Source organism: Dasypus novemcinctus, chromosome 21 (genome assembly GCF_030445035.2).
Source record: "Dasypus novemcinctus isolate mDasNov1 chromosome 21, mDasNov1.1.hap2, whole genome shotgun sequence".
NCBI classification, from domain to species: domain Eukaryota; kingdom Metazoa; phylum Chordata; class Mammalia; order Cingulata; family Dasypodidae; genus Dasypus; species Dasypus novemcinctus.
This window is the reverse complement of record NC_080693.1, coordinates 44,034,000-44,053,654: the sequence shown is the minus strand read 5'-3', so window position 1 is coordinate 44,053,654 and position 19,655 is coordinate 44,034,000. Positions and strand designations below refer to the sequence as shown.

At 37.1% G+C, this 19,655-nt stretch overlaps 1 protein-coding gene across 12 annotated transcripts in view; it reads right to left on the bottom strand.

The window, feature by feature from the left end:
• The window catches only part of BCAS3 (BCAS3 microtubule associated cell migration factor), a 586,860-nt gene that overhangs the window by 442,342 nt on the left and 124,863 nt on the right, over positions 1-19,655 (bottom strand). For all 12 annotated transcript variants that reach the window (XM_071210528.1, XM_071210535.1, XM_071210533.1 and 9 more), the window contains 2 exons: positions 18,313-18,389; positions 8,773-8,856 (listed from right to left, as the gene is read on the bottom strand). In XM_071210528.1, the coding sequence (XP_071066629.1) occupies positions 8,773-8,856; positions 18,313-18,389 (161 nt within the window). The remainder of the gene's footprint in view (positions 1-8,772; positions 8,857-18,312; positions 18,390-19,655) is intronic.

Sequence of the window (19,655 nt, the reverse complement as noted above, 5' to 3'; positions counted from 1 at the left end):
CATAAGGAGAGCCGCCCAGCGCAAAAGAAAGTGCAGCTTGTCCAGGAATGGTGCCGCACACACGGAGAGCTGACACAACAAGATGACGCAACAAAAAGAAACACAGATTCCCATGCTGCTGACAACAACAGAAGTGGACAAAGAAGATGACACAGCAAATAGACAAAGAGAACAGACAACCAGGGCGGGGGGCGGGGAGGGGGAAGGGGATAGAAAATAAATAAATCTGAAAAAAAAAAAAAGTATGTATAGGGAGCTGAGGTGGCGCAAGAGAATGATCATCTCTCTCCCACTCTGAAAGGTCCCAGGATCGGTTCCCGCAGCCACCTAATGAGAATACCAGTAGACACAGAAAAACATACAGTGAGCAGACACAGAGAACAGACAATGGAGGGAGGGGGGGAGAAATAAATAAATAAATCTTTTTTAAAAATGTATGTAAGACACTGTCACTGGAAACTAACCCCAAACCTAAGTAAGAATTTCCATAGAAAATGAGGAAAGCTTTATTTTTTTTCCTTATCCCCAACTAAAACAATTATTTATTGAACTCTTACTGTTTAATGGACTGTTTAAAATAATATCCACCAATTTTAATTGTAAAATTGTAAGTCAAGAAATAAGTACTAAATCTTTAACTTTCTTTCTTCACTTTTCTTTAAAAAGAAAAAAACAAATTGTTTTCGTATAGTTGTCATCTATAATGATGCCAACAAACACATGAAGTAGATTTAGGCTAAGTAAACTCATCTTTATTCTGGCATATTCTATAGCTAAATTGTAAAATGTAAAATGTTATATACCTGGTATTTCAAATCTTAATTTACAAATGGTATGCACAGATATTTTTAAAGCCCAAATGTGATTTAAACAACATTTATGCTAGAATTCAAAAAAAAGGAAAAGTATTTTCCTAAGACATTTTCCATTAAAACAATATATATACTATTCATATAGGCATAATATTAGTGTACCTGTGTTCCCAGGAACCTTTTCTATGGACTAAGAACTAGGCAAAGCTCTTAACATAAGCTCTCTCTATGGATTTCCACATACATTTCAGTTTTACAGGAGAAAACTGAGACCAAAGAAGTGAAATAAAATGGCAGCTCAAACAACTAGCCAATGACAAAGCCACAAATTCAAAACCAAGAGTGTTTGTCTCTAAGGCCTGATTTTTGACCACTACCCTACATTGTCTTGTAATCTATTCCTGTAACTACTTATGATCTCACACTTAATGAATATAGGGCATAGTGCTGTCTTACACAGATGGATAGTGTAAGAAAAATCTCCTCAAAGGCCAAATGACTGAAAACTAAATCTCTACTAATTATTTTTTTGATGTATGATGGAAGGAAAAAAAAAAAGAAACCCATAATAATGTATCCTAATAAATACTTTAATAAAATGATCAGCAAAGCCAACTGCTAAATCCAAGTAAAAAGATAAAACATACATCAGACTATAACCAAGAAAAGGCCACAAATCAATTATTTTGTTTAGTACCAAAAACTCAAACTGCAGTGATTATAAAACACATTAGCATTCATCAGTTAACAGCCAAACATTTGTTTCAATAATTCACAAGAAACGACTTACACAAAGTCTGTTAGGGTGTTGTCAAGAAAGCCTCTGAAGGACCTACAGAATCAGGCGCCACAGTGTATTGATGTAAAGAGCAGGCCAGGAAGCCCGATTAACCTCTAAAATACCTCAGCTGATGTACTTATCTATTAATGCTAATGGAGATGCTTCCACTTAAAGGTAACTATCTCTTTATCAAAGAATGTCTCAGTTTTAAATTCTTTGATTATCCCCTCCATTTGCCTCTGAGCCTACTATTTCATGCTCTTATACCAAAGAATAGGAATAAAAGTAAAAGAACTGGAGTACATTAAAAAAAAAAAAACAGAAAGTAATGTACTAATGCTAACCAAAGGATAATGGGAAAAGTTAATATAAGAGAACTAGGAAAAATATATATGAATGGAGAAAAAGGAAAGTTTATTCCAGAGTAAAAGGCTCATTGTACATGAAGAGTTCTTGTTATTTCTCAGAAGAAAACTTGATGGAGTCATCTTCTTAGTGGCATAAATTTAAGTCATCAAATCTCATAAACTTTCAAAATCAAGTCTCATGTGGGACATGAGAGGGGTGACGGAAATCTGGACATTTTCTGTTTTAAAAGATCTTTGCTTCTATGAGGAATCCTTTCCCATGTTAGAATCAAACACATCCATAGGTACTAGTGTCCAGAAGCAATATAGATATTGTTATTTAACTATTTTCACATATCACATTTAGATATCTAAATCACTATGCAGCAATTTGTCTTTCCACTTGATTTTAGTAGACAAGATATACACATGAAAGGTTTTTAAGAAATACCTAAATGATATCCTCATATACAAAAAATAAAATTAGAAATAGAAAATTCTGATTTAGCCAAACAGAAGATGATAAATTAGACTCAAAGACCTCACAACCTGAGGGAGCTAAACAAAAAACTTCAATGATACAAGTTCTTCCACTGCTAGAATAATAAGTCTACCTTGGTCCATAGTTGCATTCCCCACGTATGTCTGTTCATTCCTCAATATTAAAAATTTTTCCAGAGGTTCTGAGGGGAGGGAGAGGGAAGAATAGGTGAAATGTGGGGTATTTTGGGGGCATTGGAATTGTCCTGCATGACATTGCAATGATGGATACAGGCTATTATACATTTTGTCAAAACCTATAAAATTGTGTGGGACAAAGTATAAAATATAGACCATGGTTAGTAGCAATGCTTCAATATGTGTTCATCAATTGTAAAAAATGTACCACTGTAACAAAAGAGGTTGTTAATGGGGGAAAGTGGGGGAGGGGAAGGGGTGAGGTATATGGAAATTCCCTAGATTTTTGATGTAACATAAAAATGTTTTAAAATTTGAAAACAGAATAAAATGGAGGGAGAAAAACTTCATTACATTTCCTATTAATCTTAACTAGAGTATTCACAGAGGTAAACCACACATATAAGAGAACTGAATATTATACTATATACAGAAGTGTGAGATAAACCATGATGACCCATAATTCAATTGAGTATAATGCTTATGCTGTTCTGTTGCTGGCAGATTTCCCAAAGCAGCACTAGTCATCGTTAACCATTCCCATGTCATATCCATTAGTGATAATGGTACTGCTCTCAGGAAAGCTGTTAGTTATCATTTAGAAGTTATCAGATAACAAAAAACAAAGACATATTTATTGAATCATTTACCATGCTGGGGTTAAAGCACATTAAAAGGAAGAATCAATAAGAAAGTTCTGAGGTAACTGGATAATCTGGACCAAGATTTTTATACATTATCAAAGTAATACAATTAGAACATTTTCAATATTAAATAGAAAATTCATCAATTTCATATTCTTTATGATGAAAGCAAAATAAATTCCTTTGAAATTCAAAGGGAAAAGTCTAAGAGTATAATGAAAGATTAATTTTAAATGTTATTTGGAAATTCAGAAAATGTAAAAAGATTATCTTCTTCTAAGGTGCTCCAAGTATTTATGCAATTAACATATTAATCCTGACAATTGCACTGAGATAGAAAAATTACAAGAAGAAAATAAAAAACTAATTTTTCTACAGAACAAAGTGGTCAAATAAACTCTAGGAAGCCATGTAAAGAGCTGTCATCACAGAGATAAACAATTACTCTTTCAGAGAACGAGATTTAACAATGAAATGAGTATGAAAGATAAACATTTTAAGAAGCACATACTCCATGATTTTTAACATATTTTACATGATGATAAAAATGGTAAGAAATACTAAGACTTTATTTTCTAATAACAGCAAACCTGATAAATCAGATCAAAACTCCCAATAACAACAATCTTTGCTTGAAAGTATTGAATATCTAACAAGAGAGTGAAGAGTTTCTGGGTCAAAATCCAAGAGAACAAGGAAATTCAGACATGTAAACAGGGCATTTAGGCATAGAAGATATTAATTCATTCTGGAGGAGATTACTGAGAAACCGAGTGGTGCTTTTGACCAAGCTTGAGAAACTGGAGTCAAAGTTCTACAAAGGGGGTCTTCCTGGTGAACTTCCTTCCTTGATTTGAGTGGGGATATAAAGGAATATACACTAGAAGTAAGAGCAAACCTGCAGTAAAAAGGTTTGCACAGCCATTGCAGGTCAACTTCAGTTAAATAATCTCAATCCCTGAAACGGAATTAAGATGACCTCAGACTGAGTGCCTTGAAAGTCTGGTAGAAGATTAAAGAAGATAATACCATCCCAAAACCACATTTTTTTTTCTAAAAATAATGTTTCAAATAAAATTTCTGGTACCCAGTCAAATATAACTAGGCAAACAAGGAGTTAAGACATCAGAATTTGGGATGTGTGTATATATATATAAATATATAATAAATTTAAAAATACATAATACTTAAAAAAAATCAAATTCACCAACATACATTTTATGAATCTGTGCCAAAAATGAGTTTTCAGAGAAAATCTTATTTTCATACTCAGACTTAGTATCGTCACTCATTTGTATAAGTGCGCTTCGTTATGGCATGGGCCTGCCCCCATTACATGCAAGTATCACACAATACCTGCACAGAAAGACTAGCTAAGCCCCTCCTCCTGTTATTTGGACCTCTCCCTCCAACTTCCTAACACTTATTAATTTATGAAACTGTTGTTCTCAGTGCAGTTTTGTTTTGTGTGTACAATGAATTACAAACGTTATTAAAAAATACAAAACACAAACACACATACAAAAAGACATCATGAATGAGAACACACACAAACAAGAGAAACAGATCCACAGGAAACCAGATTTTAGAGCTAGCAAAAAGATACTTTAACAAAACCATGCTTACTTTGTAAAAACAAGTTTGACAATTTGAGAAAAATGGAATTGGAAAATATCACTATTTACCAAAAGATTTTATTAATGAATATATGTTGGATTTTATCAAGCACATTTTGTATATCTATTAAGATGATTATATCATTTATCTCCTTTATGCTAGAAATGTGGCAAATTACACTCATTGAATTTGAAAGTGATGAATTAACCTTATATTGCGGAATTATCCCAAAGGACTGTGCCATGGTATCCTTATTTTCTTCTTTCAGACTTTTCATTACTAAATTGATTAGTAAGAATTTTCCTTTCACAAAATGCTTCTGGTTTTGGTATCAATATGATCTAGCATCATAAAACAAGATTAGGTATAATCTCACTTTTTCTTGTCTCTAAAAGAGTTGTGAATATAGCCATTTTTTTTTTTCATAAATGTTAGAATTCTCAGGAGGAAAGCAGACTTGGCCCAATGGATAGGGCATCCGCCTACCACATGGGAGGTCCACGGTTCAAACCCCGGGCCTCCTTGACCCGTGTGGAGTTGGTCTACACGCAGTGCTGATGCGTGCAAGGAGTGCCGTGCCACGCAGGGGTGTCCCCTGCATAGGGGAGCCCCTCGTGCAAAGAGTGCGCCCCAGAGGGAGAGCTGCCCAGCATGAAAAGAAAGTGCAGCCTGCCCCAAGAATTGCACAGCACACACAGAGAGCTGACACAACAAGATGATGCAACGAAAAGAAACACAGATTCCCAGGGTGCCGCTGATTAGGATAGAAGCGTTCAGGGAAGAATATACAGCGAATGGACACAGAGAGCAGACAACTGAGGGGGGAAGGGGAGAGAAAGAAATAAAAAATAAATCTTTAAAAAAAAAAAAAAGATCTTCAGGCCTTAACACCTTCTACTGAGAATTTTTTTTTTATGACTTATTTTTTATTTCTTTCTCTCCCCTTCCCCGACCCCTCCCCGACCCCCGTTGTCTGCTATGTTCATTCACTGTGTGTTCTGTGTCTGCTTGTATTCTTGTCAGCGGCACCGGGAATCTGTGTCTCTTCTTGTTGTATCATCTTTCTGGGTCAGCTCTCCATGTGTGTGACAAACACCCCTGGGCAGCCTGCACTTTTTTCCCACTGGGCGGCTCTCCTTACGGGGTGCACTCTTTGAGCGTGGGGCTCCCCTACGCAGGGACACCCCTGCATGGCACAGCACTCCTTGCACGCATCAGCACTGCGCGTGGGCCAGCTCATCACACGGGTCAGGAGGCCCTAGGTTTGAACTCTGGACCTCCCATGTGGTAGGCGGACATTCTATCCGTTGAGCCAAATATGCTTCCCTGAAGATCTTTTTAAATAAATTTTGTAGACCCCAAAACAGAAAAGGACATGAATTATAAGTAAACAACATGATGAATTTTCACACATGAACACAGTAATATAACAGGAATAGTAAAAGTCCTTCTAGGATCATTTGTTTTTAAAAATGAAGTATGAATAAAGACAAATTTTTTTTTAAAAAAAGCATGAGACACATCACTAAATTGAGGCTTATTTAACAACATGTGTTATCCATAATGTAATAGTAAAAAAATAAAGTTATATGCAGAATTATACTATATAATTCATCATTTAGATGTAGCTACCATGCAAAATTGGAAATATTTTGTGCCTCAGAAGGCCAACTTATTCCAAATACCTCACTAGGAGAAATTACCATTTAGGGAGGAAAAATCATCCCAACTTCTACTCTTTTGCATATATTAAACATCCATACCTTGGAAGTAAAATGAAGGACCACTCATTTGATCCCTGATTTGATCTCAAATCATAATTTGAGAAAATTATTCAACAATATTTTTAAAGAAATTTCAAAATATTCATGCCCTCTGGCTCAGGAGTTCATAAATAGCAAATATTATATAGATAAGAAATTCTCAATATTTATGTGTAGCAAAGTAGAAAGCTTGAACTTGTTCTTTTCAAAAGTCTAAGGTACTATCCAGCAAGTACACAGCAAAACAGAATTACTGCATGAAGCAGGTCACTTTCCTTTTATATAAGCACACAAACACACAAAAATACAATAATAGCACAGAAGAACTAAAAAGTTATCATCCTTTATGTAACTGGAGACTATCAGATAACAATATAAGGAGCTATCCTCCTCAAACAAGATGAGGCAGATAAGTCTAAAAAGCGTATAATATTTGAGAACCACACCTGATTGGTATGTTTTATAGATCTATTAAAAACTGTAGGGAAGCGGACTTGGCCCAGTGATTAGGGCATCCGTATACCACATGGGAAGTCAATGGTTCAAACCCCAGGCCTCCTTGACCCGTGTGGAGCTGGCCCATGCGCAGTGCTCATGCGCACAAGGAGTGCCGTGCCACACAGGGGTGTCCTGCTTCCCATGTACAAAGTTCTGAGTTCCATCCCCAGTAATTCCTTTAAAAAAATGAAAAAATTTTAAAAACCTAACTAAATAATACCTATTTACTGTCTTAAATTTTCCTTCTTTGAAATAATCATATTTTTGTAAACATAATGGAAAAAACTGAGCAGTCTTTATAACGATTTCTGAAATCTAAAATACGTAGTACTGTAATTGTAAATATTTGTTTCAGTGAAAAATATGTAATGCTTCTCCCATCAAAATAAGGAACATGATTTATACATCTGTAATCTTGAAATATTTTTATATTTATTTTACATAAAACAGTGTGACCTTTGATTCCCTCCCTGTGGTTTGTGTTATTTTTCTCCACATAGTTGTGCTTTCTGTTCCATGCTGTTATTTAGATTCACTCTGCCATCCCTAATATTAGAACTGTTTTGTTGTATACATCACAATTCAAAAGGACAATGGTTATAAGGATACCTTTTAATCAGCATAAACTTTACTAGCAATCATCAAAATTAACCCCCCTACACATACAGACAGATCTCATTTGACAAACACACATTGGGGGGGGAAGAGGGGCGTTCCTAGATATGAACGAATCTTTGAATGTGTCACAGGTTTGACTCAAGTTTTCATCAAGAATATCAAAAAAAGACTTAGAAATGTTCAAAGATGCAAAAGGATGTCAATGTAAGCGGAATGGAGCAAATCTCAAACAAAGAATCCCAGAGTCTCTACTTAAAACATGTAAAGCTTCTATCAAAAGTGGTATAAATTAGGGAAGTGGATTTGACTCAATGGATACAGCGTCTGCCTACCATATAGGAGGTCCAGGGTTCAAAGCCAGGGCCTCCTGACCCATGTGATAAGCTGGCCCACACACAGTGCTGATGCACACAAGGAGTGCTGTGCCACACAGGGGTGCCCCGCATAGGGGAGAGCCACGCACAAGGAGTGCGCCCTGTAAGGAGAGCCACCCAGCACAAAAAAAGTGCAGCCTGCCCAGGAGTGGCGCCACACACATGGAAAGCTGACACAGCAAGATGACAATAAAGAGAGACACAGATTCCTGGTGCTGCTGACAAGAATACAAGCAGGCACAGAAGAACACACAGCAAATGGACAGAGAGAGCAGAAACCTGGGCGGGGAAGGGGAAAGAAATAAAATAAATAAACAAATAAATAAATAAATCTTTTTTTAAAAAAGAAGTATAAATTAGATAATAAGCTTTGGTCTAGCTAACAAACTTAAATATTTAAAATTAGCTAAGGATAAGCCCTGTATTCAATACAAGAAAATTATTTATACACCTTGAGAGATTAAATACCAAAAATATTTTATCACCATTCTCACAAGTGACAAAATAATCCTGACTTACTTCTTATATTTATTTCACATTTGTGAATGAAGAGGAAAGGAAAATCTCAATAAAATTCAAGAAAGAATCATAATAATCAATTCACATAATCACTCCTTCCAGAGACTACTGAGATACTCACTTTAGCAGCACTAATAACTGTGGCAGTATAAGACTGAATGTTATCTCCACAGGCTCCACCACGGGATTGATGACACCGAATCAACTGAGGAAAAAAAAAAGGAGAGAGAGAGAGAGAGAGAGAGAACCAGAAAGTCATTTCTATTAAACTGTTTAACTGTAAAGGCTATTAAGATAGAGCTTATTTACCATTCATAATGATGTTGGTGGGTGGGAATGTTTGCATGAGTGTATTTCAGACAAATAGCTAAAAGCCCTGCTTGAGACACTTTTACCCCTTTGTATAATCTACTCGTGCCACTCAGGCAGTTTCATGGTCAACTATAGTTTTTAATTACAAGAGGAAAAGTCTTTGAGAATTCATAAACTCTGAAATGGTAGGATTTGGGGTCTGGCAACCTTTTCACAAATAAATTTGAAAAACATAATCAAAGGTCTTAGGCATGACTTCCCAACATTAAATATTTGCCATTCTTGCAAATTGGACATTTTTTCCTCTTAATTCCTCCATAAAGACTGTAAAAGGAAACAACAACAAAAAAAAAAAAATGAACAAAAGAGACAAAAGAATTTGCCATATAGCCACAGCAACTGTGCATATGTAAAGTATGCAGAAATTATGCATAAATCAACTATAGTACATATAGTAGCTGTCCACTTCAGATGGCTTATTGCTTTTAGCATTAGGAATGAAAAAGACATGGCTTTATTCGTGTCTGATGTAAATAAATCAACCTGTCAATTTTTAAAGGGAATCATTAGTTTGCAGATGCATGATTCTCTCACATACTAAGGAAAAATCCAAAACAAAACAAGATTAAATCCCCAACTGGTATTATATATCCTATATTTATCAAAAATATCACTTGCCAGATTTTTGCTTAAACTTATTTTAGTAAGATGAAATAGTAGAGTATTAGAACAGCATCACATTAAAACATGAATTTTTTTATTTATCCAGAATTCACAAAAAATCTACATCTCCCCAAAAGATAAAAACAAAAAATGCTTTATATAATTTAAAACTGGGTCCTTTGATGAAAATTGATACGTAATGTTTTATTCTTAATTCAAAATTGACTTCATCATTGGCATTGTTTTAAATAAATTCCTCAAATATTAACATAAATAATAAAATGGAACACCTTTAAAATTGATATTAGATGTGAAGTTATTAACTAGACAACCTGTTATGTCCCCACTGAACAGTTGCTTATGTAGATTTCAAGGTGAGTGGTGAGGAATTTTCCAAATGACAGGTGACCATCAAATGTGATTTCACGTAGGGTGAAATGGGGAGTTTGAAAAGCAATCATTTTAGCTAGTAAAAAGAATCTCATTTGCTAACACACGGTCAAAGAATTATGAAAATTATCCCTCTGCTGCCTCCTGCTGCATGTTTAAGGAAAGACAATATTTTGGAAATGCCAACATCTTGTCCTTCTTTGGGTAATTAAAATACTCAGGGACAAATATATTAAAATAAGCAACACTCTTACTTTTTCAATGTAAATGAAACTAAATCTAAATTTCTACATAAAAATAAATAACCCAGAAATTTTTGTCTAAAACTAAAATTATACTAAATCTTGGTTCATCAAAGGTAAAGATGAGTCAGAATTTTCCATAATACAAAACTCTAGGAGGGGTGGAGTTTGCAGATGAAGAGGGCAGCCACCGGGGGTTATCCCTAACGGTCATGCGCTGAGAGCGGTCACCCGGTTGCCAAAGGGCAGGTACCAAGCCTAAAACAGAAGGGCTCCTAGGAAGGGTTCTGTGACTCCAAGACAAATGGGAAACTAAGACCTGCAGGGGAGGTAGGGGTTTGGTGTGAAGTTGTCGAGGCCATGGACACCAGGTGCCCTTTCAGTCCCCAGGCTCATCCTCTTCCCTCCACCCGGCAGGCTCCCCACCGCCTCTCCCCCGCCTCAAACTCGTTGGGAAGCATTGTCCTCCAACCCCGAGGCCTCGAAGCCGAGGCTGGCAAAGGGCAGATCCGCCTCACTGATAGCTGCGTCCAGAGGCTTCTGGAAATCACAGAAGGGTCAGAATTTCTCAGACTGCAGGTGGAGGGAGGTAGATGCTCCGGATTTCAATACAAATTTTGACTGGATACAGTTATCAACCCCGAGTGGTGGTTAACTCTGATAGGTTGGCCTTCATGAAAAGGGCCCCAGGTGAACTTCAGTCAAGAACTTACTCGAATTCAAGTTTTGATTTTTTAGTTTTTTATTTTATTTTATTTTATTTCTCTCCCCTTCCCCTCTCCCACCCCAGTTGTCTGTTCTCTATGTCTATTTGCTGTGTGTTCTTCTTTGTCCACTTCTGTTGTTGTCAGCGACACGGGAATCTGTCTCTTTTTTTGTTGTTGTTGCATCATCTTGTGTCAGCTCTCCATGTGTGTGGCGCCATTCTTGGGCAGGCTGCACTTTCTTTTGCGCTGGGCGGCTCTCCTTATGGGGTGCACTTCTTGCACGTGGGGCTCCCCTACACGGGGACACCCCTGCATGGCAGGGCACTCCTTGCGCGCATCAGCCCTGCACATGGGCCAGCTCCACACGGGTTAAGGAGACGCGGGGTTTGAACCGCAGACCTCCCATGTGGTAGACGGATGCCCTAACCACTGGGCCAAGTCCGCTTCGCTCATTTCAAGATTTGAACAATCCTCAAGTGCAGCAAAGCTGCTCCTGTGGGTCATTGTTCTCTGTCGAACTTTCATGCATGACCTAGAGATTGCCATCAGTCATGCCAGTTTGAGGAAACTGGGGTTAGTACAATTCTAGAGGTTTCCTTCTAATCAAGGTCCTCTCTCAATTTTATTTCCTTCAACCCAGAATTGTTGTATTTTGCCACTATTATTTCAGAATGTGAAGCTTTTATCCTTGGCTTTACTTTCCCCACACAATTCTGAAGCCAAGCCCTCAGATGCTGTTACCTCAGATTTAATCACTGGTTGAAACCCAGTATAATCTATGAGCCTCCAAGGCTCCAGAATTTGGAGCTACTGCCCCGACAGTCTTGTGTATATGTGTGTATAGTCTTGTGTATATGTGTGTATAGCTATGTATAAAAGGTTCATTTTAAAAGAAAGTCCTTATTTAGTTATATTTTGGATCAGGGCCACAGATTGGCCAGCTTAAACAATTGTTAGGTCAGAGAGGATGAGAAAGACAAATGAAATTTTCTGTTTTTCATTTTACCCTCTGTGAATGTGCCACTTGATACTTGACTTATCCTTATTTTGTATACAACTCTCTCACCACTTCCCATTTGTTAGGGCAAATACATTCTCCTCTCTTATTCCTGGATCTGTTAAGATTCACAAAACCAAGAGCCTGTCATCAAAAACAACTTGGAAGCAGACTTGACCCAGTGGATAGGGCATCCGTCTACCACATGGAGGGCCGCGGTTCAAACCCCGGGCCCCCTTGACCCGTGTGGAGCTGATCCATGCGCAGTGCTGATGCGCGCAAGGAGTGCCGTGCCACGCAGGGGTGTCCCCCACGTAGGGGAGCCCCATATGCAAGGAGTGCACCCCATAAGGAGAGCCGCCCAGTGCAAAAGAAACTTCAGCCTGCCCAGGAATGGCATGGCACACACACGGAGAGCCGACACAGCAAGATGACGTAACAAAAAAGAGACAAAGATTGCCATGCCGCTGACAACAACAGAAGCAGACAAAGAACACACAGCAAATGGACACAGAGAACAGACAATGGAGGGGGGAATAAATAAAATCTTTAAAAAAAAACACAACTTGATCAAATGCCCATTGATACCTGAATCATGTGAAATATAGTCTCCATACTCATATGGAAAAAAAAAATCTTTAAAATAGATTACTTTCCAAGAAATACTGTTAAGTGAAAAAGCAAAGTACAAAGGAGCAAATAAATAGTACCCTACCTTTTGTGAAAGAAAAAAGGGAATACACTAATCAAAATAATTCTGAATTCCTTTTGTATTTCTAATATGAAAATATGCTCCCTGTGAGCATGTGGGTATGTGGTAAAGGTATTGTATGTATAATTTAATTTTCTCTGATAAATATAAAATCCTTTGATAAATTTTTCTACAAGTACATATGAAACAAAGAGTTTGACTGGACCCCCTCAGTCTTCAGCAGGGATGGAGGTAGATAAAATTACAAATACTGGGAAGCAGCAGACTTGGCCAACGGATAGGGCGTCTGCCTACCACATGGAAAGTTCGCGGTTCAAACCCCAGGCCTCCTTGACCAATGTGGAGCTGGCCCACGTGCAGTACTGGTGTGTGCAAGGAGTGCCGTGCCACACAGGGGTGTCCCTCGCATAGGGGAGTGCCACGCACAAGGAGTGGCTTGCGCCCCGTAAGGAAAGCCACGCAGCACAAAAGAAAGTGCAGCCTGTCCACAAATGGTGCAACACACACGGAGAGCTGATTTCACAACAAGATGATGTAACAAAAAGAAACAGAGATTCCCGGTGCCGCTGATAAGGATTGAAGCGGTCACAGAAGAACGTACAGTGAATGAACACAGAAAGCAGACCGGTGGGGAGAGAAATAATAAAAAACAAATCTTAAAAAAAAAAAAAATTACAAATACCAAACTCTTTTTTATTTGGTTTGATGCAACAAGTAGACACAAAGAGGAAAGAAAATGAGAGACACAACAAAGCACAGAGCTGAGGTGGCTCAAGCAATGAGAGCCTCTCTTCTACATGGGAGGTCCCAGGTTTGGCTCCTGGGCCTCCGAAAGATGAGAAAGACAGTGAGCTGATGCAACAAGATGACACAACACGGAGACACAACAAGGAAAACACAATGAGAGACACAACAAGCAGGGAGTAGATGTGGCTCAAGCAGTTGAACACCTGCCTACCACATGGGAAGTCCCAGATTCAGTTCCCAGTGCCTCCTAAAAAGAAGACAAGCAGACACAGAGAGCATACAAAGGGGGTGGGGGGGACAGGAAATGGAATACATGCAGCCATACCAATAAAATGTATATAAAGGATAAGAGAGGGCTCTACTTTACATTAGAATGCCAAGTGCTGACTGGTAAAAGTAGATGCACTGCTGAAATTGCAAAATAATCACTTTATAAGCATCATAGTAAAGACTGGTTAAGCCAGAATGATCGTTAAAAACCAGGCTAGAATTTTAATGAGAAACAGGAAATCTTCATGGTTGTAACATGTCTCTCCAAACTCTCATATAAGTTGTAAGTGAAATTATTATTCAATACACAAATATACCTTGACTGGGTGATCAAAATTAATAACACAAATAAAGCATACATGTATAGCATGTGCCTCCGAATGTGATGCTATGATAAGACCACAACATTACTTATGGAGTATTCTAGCCAGGAGTGCTTAAACTGAATATGTCAAGATAAAATATCAAACTCAAAATGAAAAGCATTCCTTTAAAAAATAAATAAATAAAAGGGGGTAGAGGGTTAGAGTACGGGAATAGGGTTTAGTTGGGGAGCATTCAAAAATATCAGTGGCATAAAAGAAAATTACTGTGGACTGTTCCAGTTGAAAATAGTCTAAAGGAACTGTAGTGGGAAACGGACTTTGGCCCAGTGGTTAGGGCGTCCGTCTACCATATGGGAGGTCCGCGGTTCAAACCCCGGACCTCCTTGACCTGTGTGGAGCTGGCCATGCGCAGTGCTGATGCACGCAAGGAGTGCCATGCCACGCAAGGGTGTCCCCCCCGTGGGGGAGCCCCACGCGCAAGGAGTGCGCCCGTGAGGAGGGCCGCCCAGCGTGAAAAGAAAGAGCAGCCTGCCCAGGAATGGCGCCGCCCACACTTTCCGTGCCGCTGACGACAACAGAAGGGGACAAAGAGACAAGACGCAGCAAATAGACACCAAGAACAGACAACCGGGGGGGGGGGGGGGGGATTAAATAAATAAATAAATCTTTTAAAAAAAAAAAAAAGGAACTGTAGTGGTTTGATATTATTTATGAGTTTCAAAAAAAAATGTAGATTATGTTTGTAAACTGGTCAGTTCCTCTGGTGTGATAACTCTTTCATAGTATTAGATCAGCTTCAGCTGGGATGTCTCATTATATTATGTTACGATTAGGGTCTGATCCAACCGCATCATTAAAGTATGATTCAGTGTGGAGTCCCAACCCCCTTGGGGATAAAACAGATGCTCACATGTAAGAAAACACACATGAGAAGAACAGAGAGGAATAGTGACAGCTCAACAGACTGCAGAGGAACAGATGAGATTGGAAGAAGCCGGGGTCTTTGTGCTATTTGTACTATACTTATTCTTCCAAGTTTTCTATAAGATATAGTCATAGGCTTTTTTTTTTTTAGGCCAGTAAAAAAAATTTGAGGAATGGGGGAAAAGAACAGAGCTCAATGAGCAATGGGAGAGAGGGATGGTAATTTGCACGGAGATATAATGTGGGCTCTTCTAGGCAGAGAGAGCAGTCAAAGGCATTTTTACTCACTATATTAAGATTGTTACTCAAAAATGTAATTCACTTTTGTAATTTCACACTCATCCCAAAGCTAAAACAATCAGAAATTGCTAATAAATATTAGCTCTTACGGAAATACGATGGAAGGACATTTAACTGGAAATATTTCTTCCAAAGGGTAGCACAACCATCTCATTAGCAAACTCCTTGTGAATTTCTGTTCTCTGTAGCAGGTGCTGGTTTCTTGGACCCTATGCCCAAAGCACGTGCAACAAAAGAAAAAATAAATAAATGGGACTTCCTCATAATTAAACACTTTTGCACCTTAGAGGACTTTGTCAAAAGCAGTCAACTCAATGGAAGAAATCAGATATCCAATAAGGGTTTAATATCCTGGATATATAAAGAGATGTTACAACTCAACAATTTAAATATGGGCAAAAGAAGAGACATTTTCCAAAGAAGAAATACAAATGGCAAAAAAAAAAAAACACATGAAGAAATGCTCAACATCACTAATGATTAGGGAAACACAAATCAAAACTACAATGAGATATCATTTCACACCTATCAGAATGGTCACTGTTAAAAAGACAGAAAACTACAAGGGTTGGAGAGGATGTGGAGAGATAGGAACACTTATTCACTGTTGGTGGGAATGCAGAACGGTATAGCCACTGTGCAGAACCGTTTGACATTTCCTAAGGAAGTTGAATATAGAGTTGCCACATGACCCTGCAATACCCAGAAGAATTGAGAGCAGTGAAACAACAGACATCTGCACACTGATGTTCATACTGACATTATTCACAACCGCCAAAAGTTGGAAACAACTCAGATGTCCATCAACAGATAAATGAATAAACAAAAACTGGTCTGTTCACATGATGGAATATTACACAGCTGTCAGAAGAAAAGAAATCATAAAGCATATGATAACATGAATGAACCTATAGCACATTATGTTGAGTGAAGCAAGCCAGACATAAAAGGACAAATACTATATGACTGCATTACTATGAACCAAATATACTTGTTACATATTGTATGAGTCAAAAAAAAAATTTTAAGTATCCAGTACATTTAATTGAAAATAAAGTTAAAAAAATAAAATAAAGGTTTTTTTTAATCACCCCCCCCTTGCGGCTTTTTGCATGCTGCCTGCTATGTCCATTCACTGTGTGTTCTTCTGTGTCTGTATTTGTTTTTATTTATTTCCCAACTCCCCTTGCAGCTTGCTTGCTGTCTACTCTTTGTGTCCATTCACTGAGTGCTCTTCTGCATTTTTACTTGTCTCCCTTTTTTTGTTGCATCACCTTGCTGAGTTGGCTCTCTGCAGCGATCGCAGGCTAAGAGTCACTCTGCAGCACTTGCAGTCCAGACGGCACTCTACGGCATGCAGGTGAGCCTGCCTTCACAAGGAGGCCCTGGGACGCGAACTCAAGGCCTCCCATATGGTAGATGGGAGCCCAACTAGTTGAGCTACAGCCACTTCCCTAAAATAAATATGGCCTTAAAAAAAAAATTTCTGGTCTCCGTAAAGGAGACCATATTTTATTGACATTTATTTCTAAAAAGGCAAAACAACTGGTACACATTCAGGCTATGCATCAATGAAGGGAGTTCTTTCCTTTCGAAAACAATACATATCTATTTCATTCTAAATTCTAAATGAGCAGTTTTCCATATGTGAGGGTCCATCTATAGGAGCTAAGGGACAACTTATAGGTATACATCTCGGATGCTCTAGCACTCAACAGAAATTATTACATATGTAATACCACTTGTCAATAACATTTGAAAAGTAATTTGGAAAGAACTACTTTTTTATGAGATATGTTGGAAAATAGAGAGAAAAAACAGTATGAAATATAAATACAGCACTGGATAAGATATAAAATGTCTATTTGCTGCAGTCAGTAGCAGAAAGTACCAAGAAATCCAACTAGAGAAATTGTCTTCAATAGTTTCTTTATTTTGTACATTACAGGGGCTAAAGATTTATTAGTTCTGTGGTTTTACCAAATACTTTACTTACCATATCTTGATTTTGTCAAGAACTATTTCACATTATTTCATATTACTCCCAAGATACAATAACTAAGCAACCAAACACAAATGAAATGAGAAATCATCTTTTAAAAAACAACAACAACAACAAAAAAAACCCATTTCTCAATTAAATGTAGTGGGTACATAAAAAAATTTTTTTAAACCACACAATATGTTACACAATATTTGGTTCACAGTAACACAATCATATAGTGTTTGTCCTTTTGTGTCTGGCTTGTTTCTTTGCTTTAAAAAAGATTTTTCTTTCTGAAATTTCAAATTTTGACATGAATAAAACTCTAGTATAAAATCATAATACTTTCATTTTATTATGGTGACCTTAACAGATAAATAAATGAAATGGAAAAATACTTGGATAATTTTTTTAAAACCTTGAGCATTTGCTATTTAATTGTTAAAATAAATGTTGAGGTAGTGTATGGGAATTCTATATGGTATGCATCATTGTTTTTTAAACTCATGACTTCTCAAATTAAAAAAAAATGGCTGAACCCTTGTTTGGATCTAGTTATAGACAAATAGTTAAAGACAATTAAATTATTCTGTCTTAAGTCCCATTCACCGATGAAGATATGTCATTCCTACCTCTTGATTTCTAGCCTCACAGAAATTTCTAAGTTTTTGATACCACTACTGTGCTTTAAGATTAATGGGGTAACGTTCTCTACATAAAACAAAGTCTACTGAAATTCGATAAGAACAGCAAAAGCAGGTCGTATTTGAACTGAAAATGCTCTGGTGATGACTGAAGTGATGAATGTATGATATATTAGAGCGTTTAGAGGGTTTTCATTATTTCAATAATAATAAAAAACAAACAAGAAAATTCTTCACCTCTGAATCTCTTGATGCAAGCACAACTGTCAAACATTTATGAGTTCCTAATACTGATCATAATCAAGAAGAGAGATGGGAAGATTATTAGTTATACAATTACACAACCAAAGCAAACCAAATAATACTAAGCACATGTATTTATTATGGGAAATCTTTTGGTATCTGCTCCATTACAAATAAGCCAAACATGGGACATGTCTTACCTTGTTTTCTGCATAAGCAAGCCAGCAGCTTCCAAGAGCAATAGGATTCATGTTTGGCCCTGGACAAGGATAGCAGCCTGAAAATTTTCAAATGGAAATATTGAGAAATTTCTGAATAATTATTCTATTGGTGTTTTATATGTTGATGTAAGAGAAACAGAAAAGTAAAATACTTTTAAAGTCTCAGATAAAATTTCTATAATACTAGTCATCATCATAGCTAAATAAAGGTTCTTTTCTCCCCTCTACTTTGTTTCTTTTTGTTTCTGATTCTGTTTCAGTAAGAAATAAACCTGGGGAGACCTAGTGTTGACTTTTCACAGAAAATGGGCATTTATTGCAGCTAACAGGAAACATTTAAATTCCTAAATCTACAAGATCATAAGGAAAGTAGGAATGTTGAAAGAGGAAAGATATAATGGTTTCAGGAACCTAGACACAAAAAACAGATGAGTATGAGATCAACACCTAAATATCAACATTATACTATGGTGAAAAAAAGAAAAAAAAAAAAGAACTGTGGGGCCAATGAGAAGAAACAAAGGATTCCTCAGTAAAAGATGCTGGGGAATCATTTACATAAGCCTATGTATTTACTTTAAGTGCTCAATTTCATCCTTCTTTCTTCCAGCCCCAGCCAATAGCAATGCTGAAAAGGATTATTCCTTTCAACAAGATTAATAAATTAAATATTCCTAACACTGGACAATTTCCAAGCGATAAAAGACCAAACCCACCTTCCTGAGATCTACTAACAAAGACACAATATGATTCAGTTACTTAAGTGATGTTTGTCATTCCAGGACTGTATGTCATTCCATCTCTCTTCTGGGCTATGCCAAGGAAGTCTCTGTGCCTAAGAACCCTCATATGTAAACTAAACAAAATATTGTCTCATGAAACTGCTTTAAAGGGACAACTCAAAGAAAACTACAAAGAATCAAAAAACATAAAAGTCTAATCTATAAAACACCCTAAACCTCTGGTTTATCATTCTAGCATTGTCTGGCTAACATTTTTAAAAACAAATATACACTGGAGGATCGCACTACAGTTATCTATTTCATAGTTATGTCTCAATTTGCAAATTATGTGATATAACAGCAAATTTTAAAAGTATAAACTGAACTGTAAATTACAAAAGTGACAATACCCTACCCAGCAGAAGTTCCAAATCTATTATATTGATTCTAAGGGGAAGAGAATAATTAATGCATGCCTAAGTCTAAAGTAAACATATAAATCATTAAATAAATTTTCAATCTGTTTCAGACATTAAAAGAGGTCTAGAAAGGTTGAATACTCCCAGTTTATAATAATATCACCATCTCACAGTATTTTTT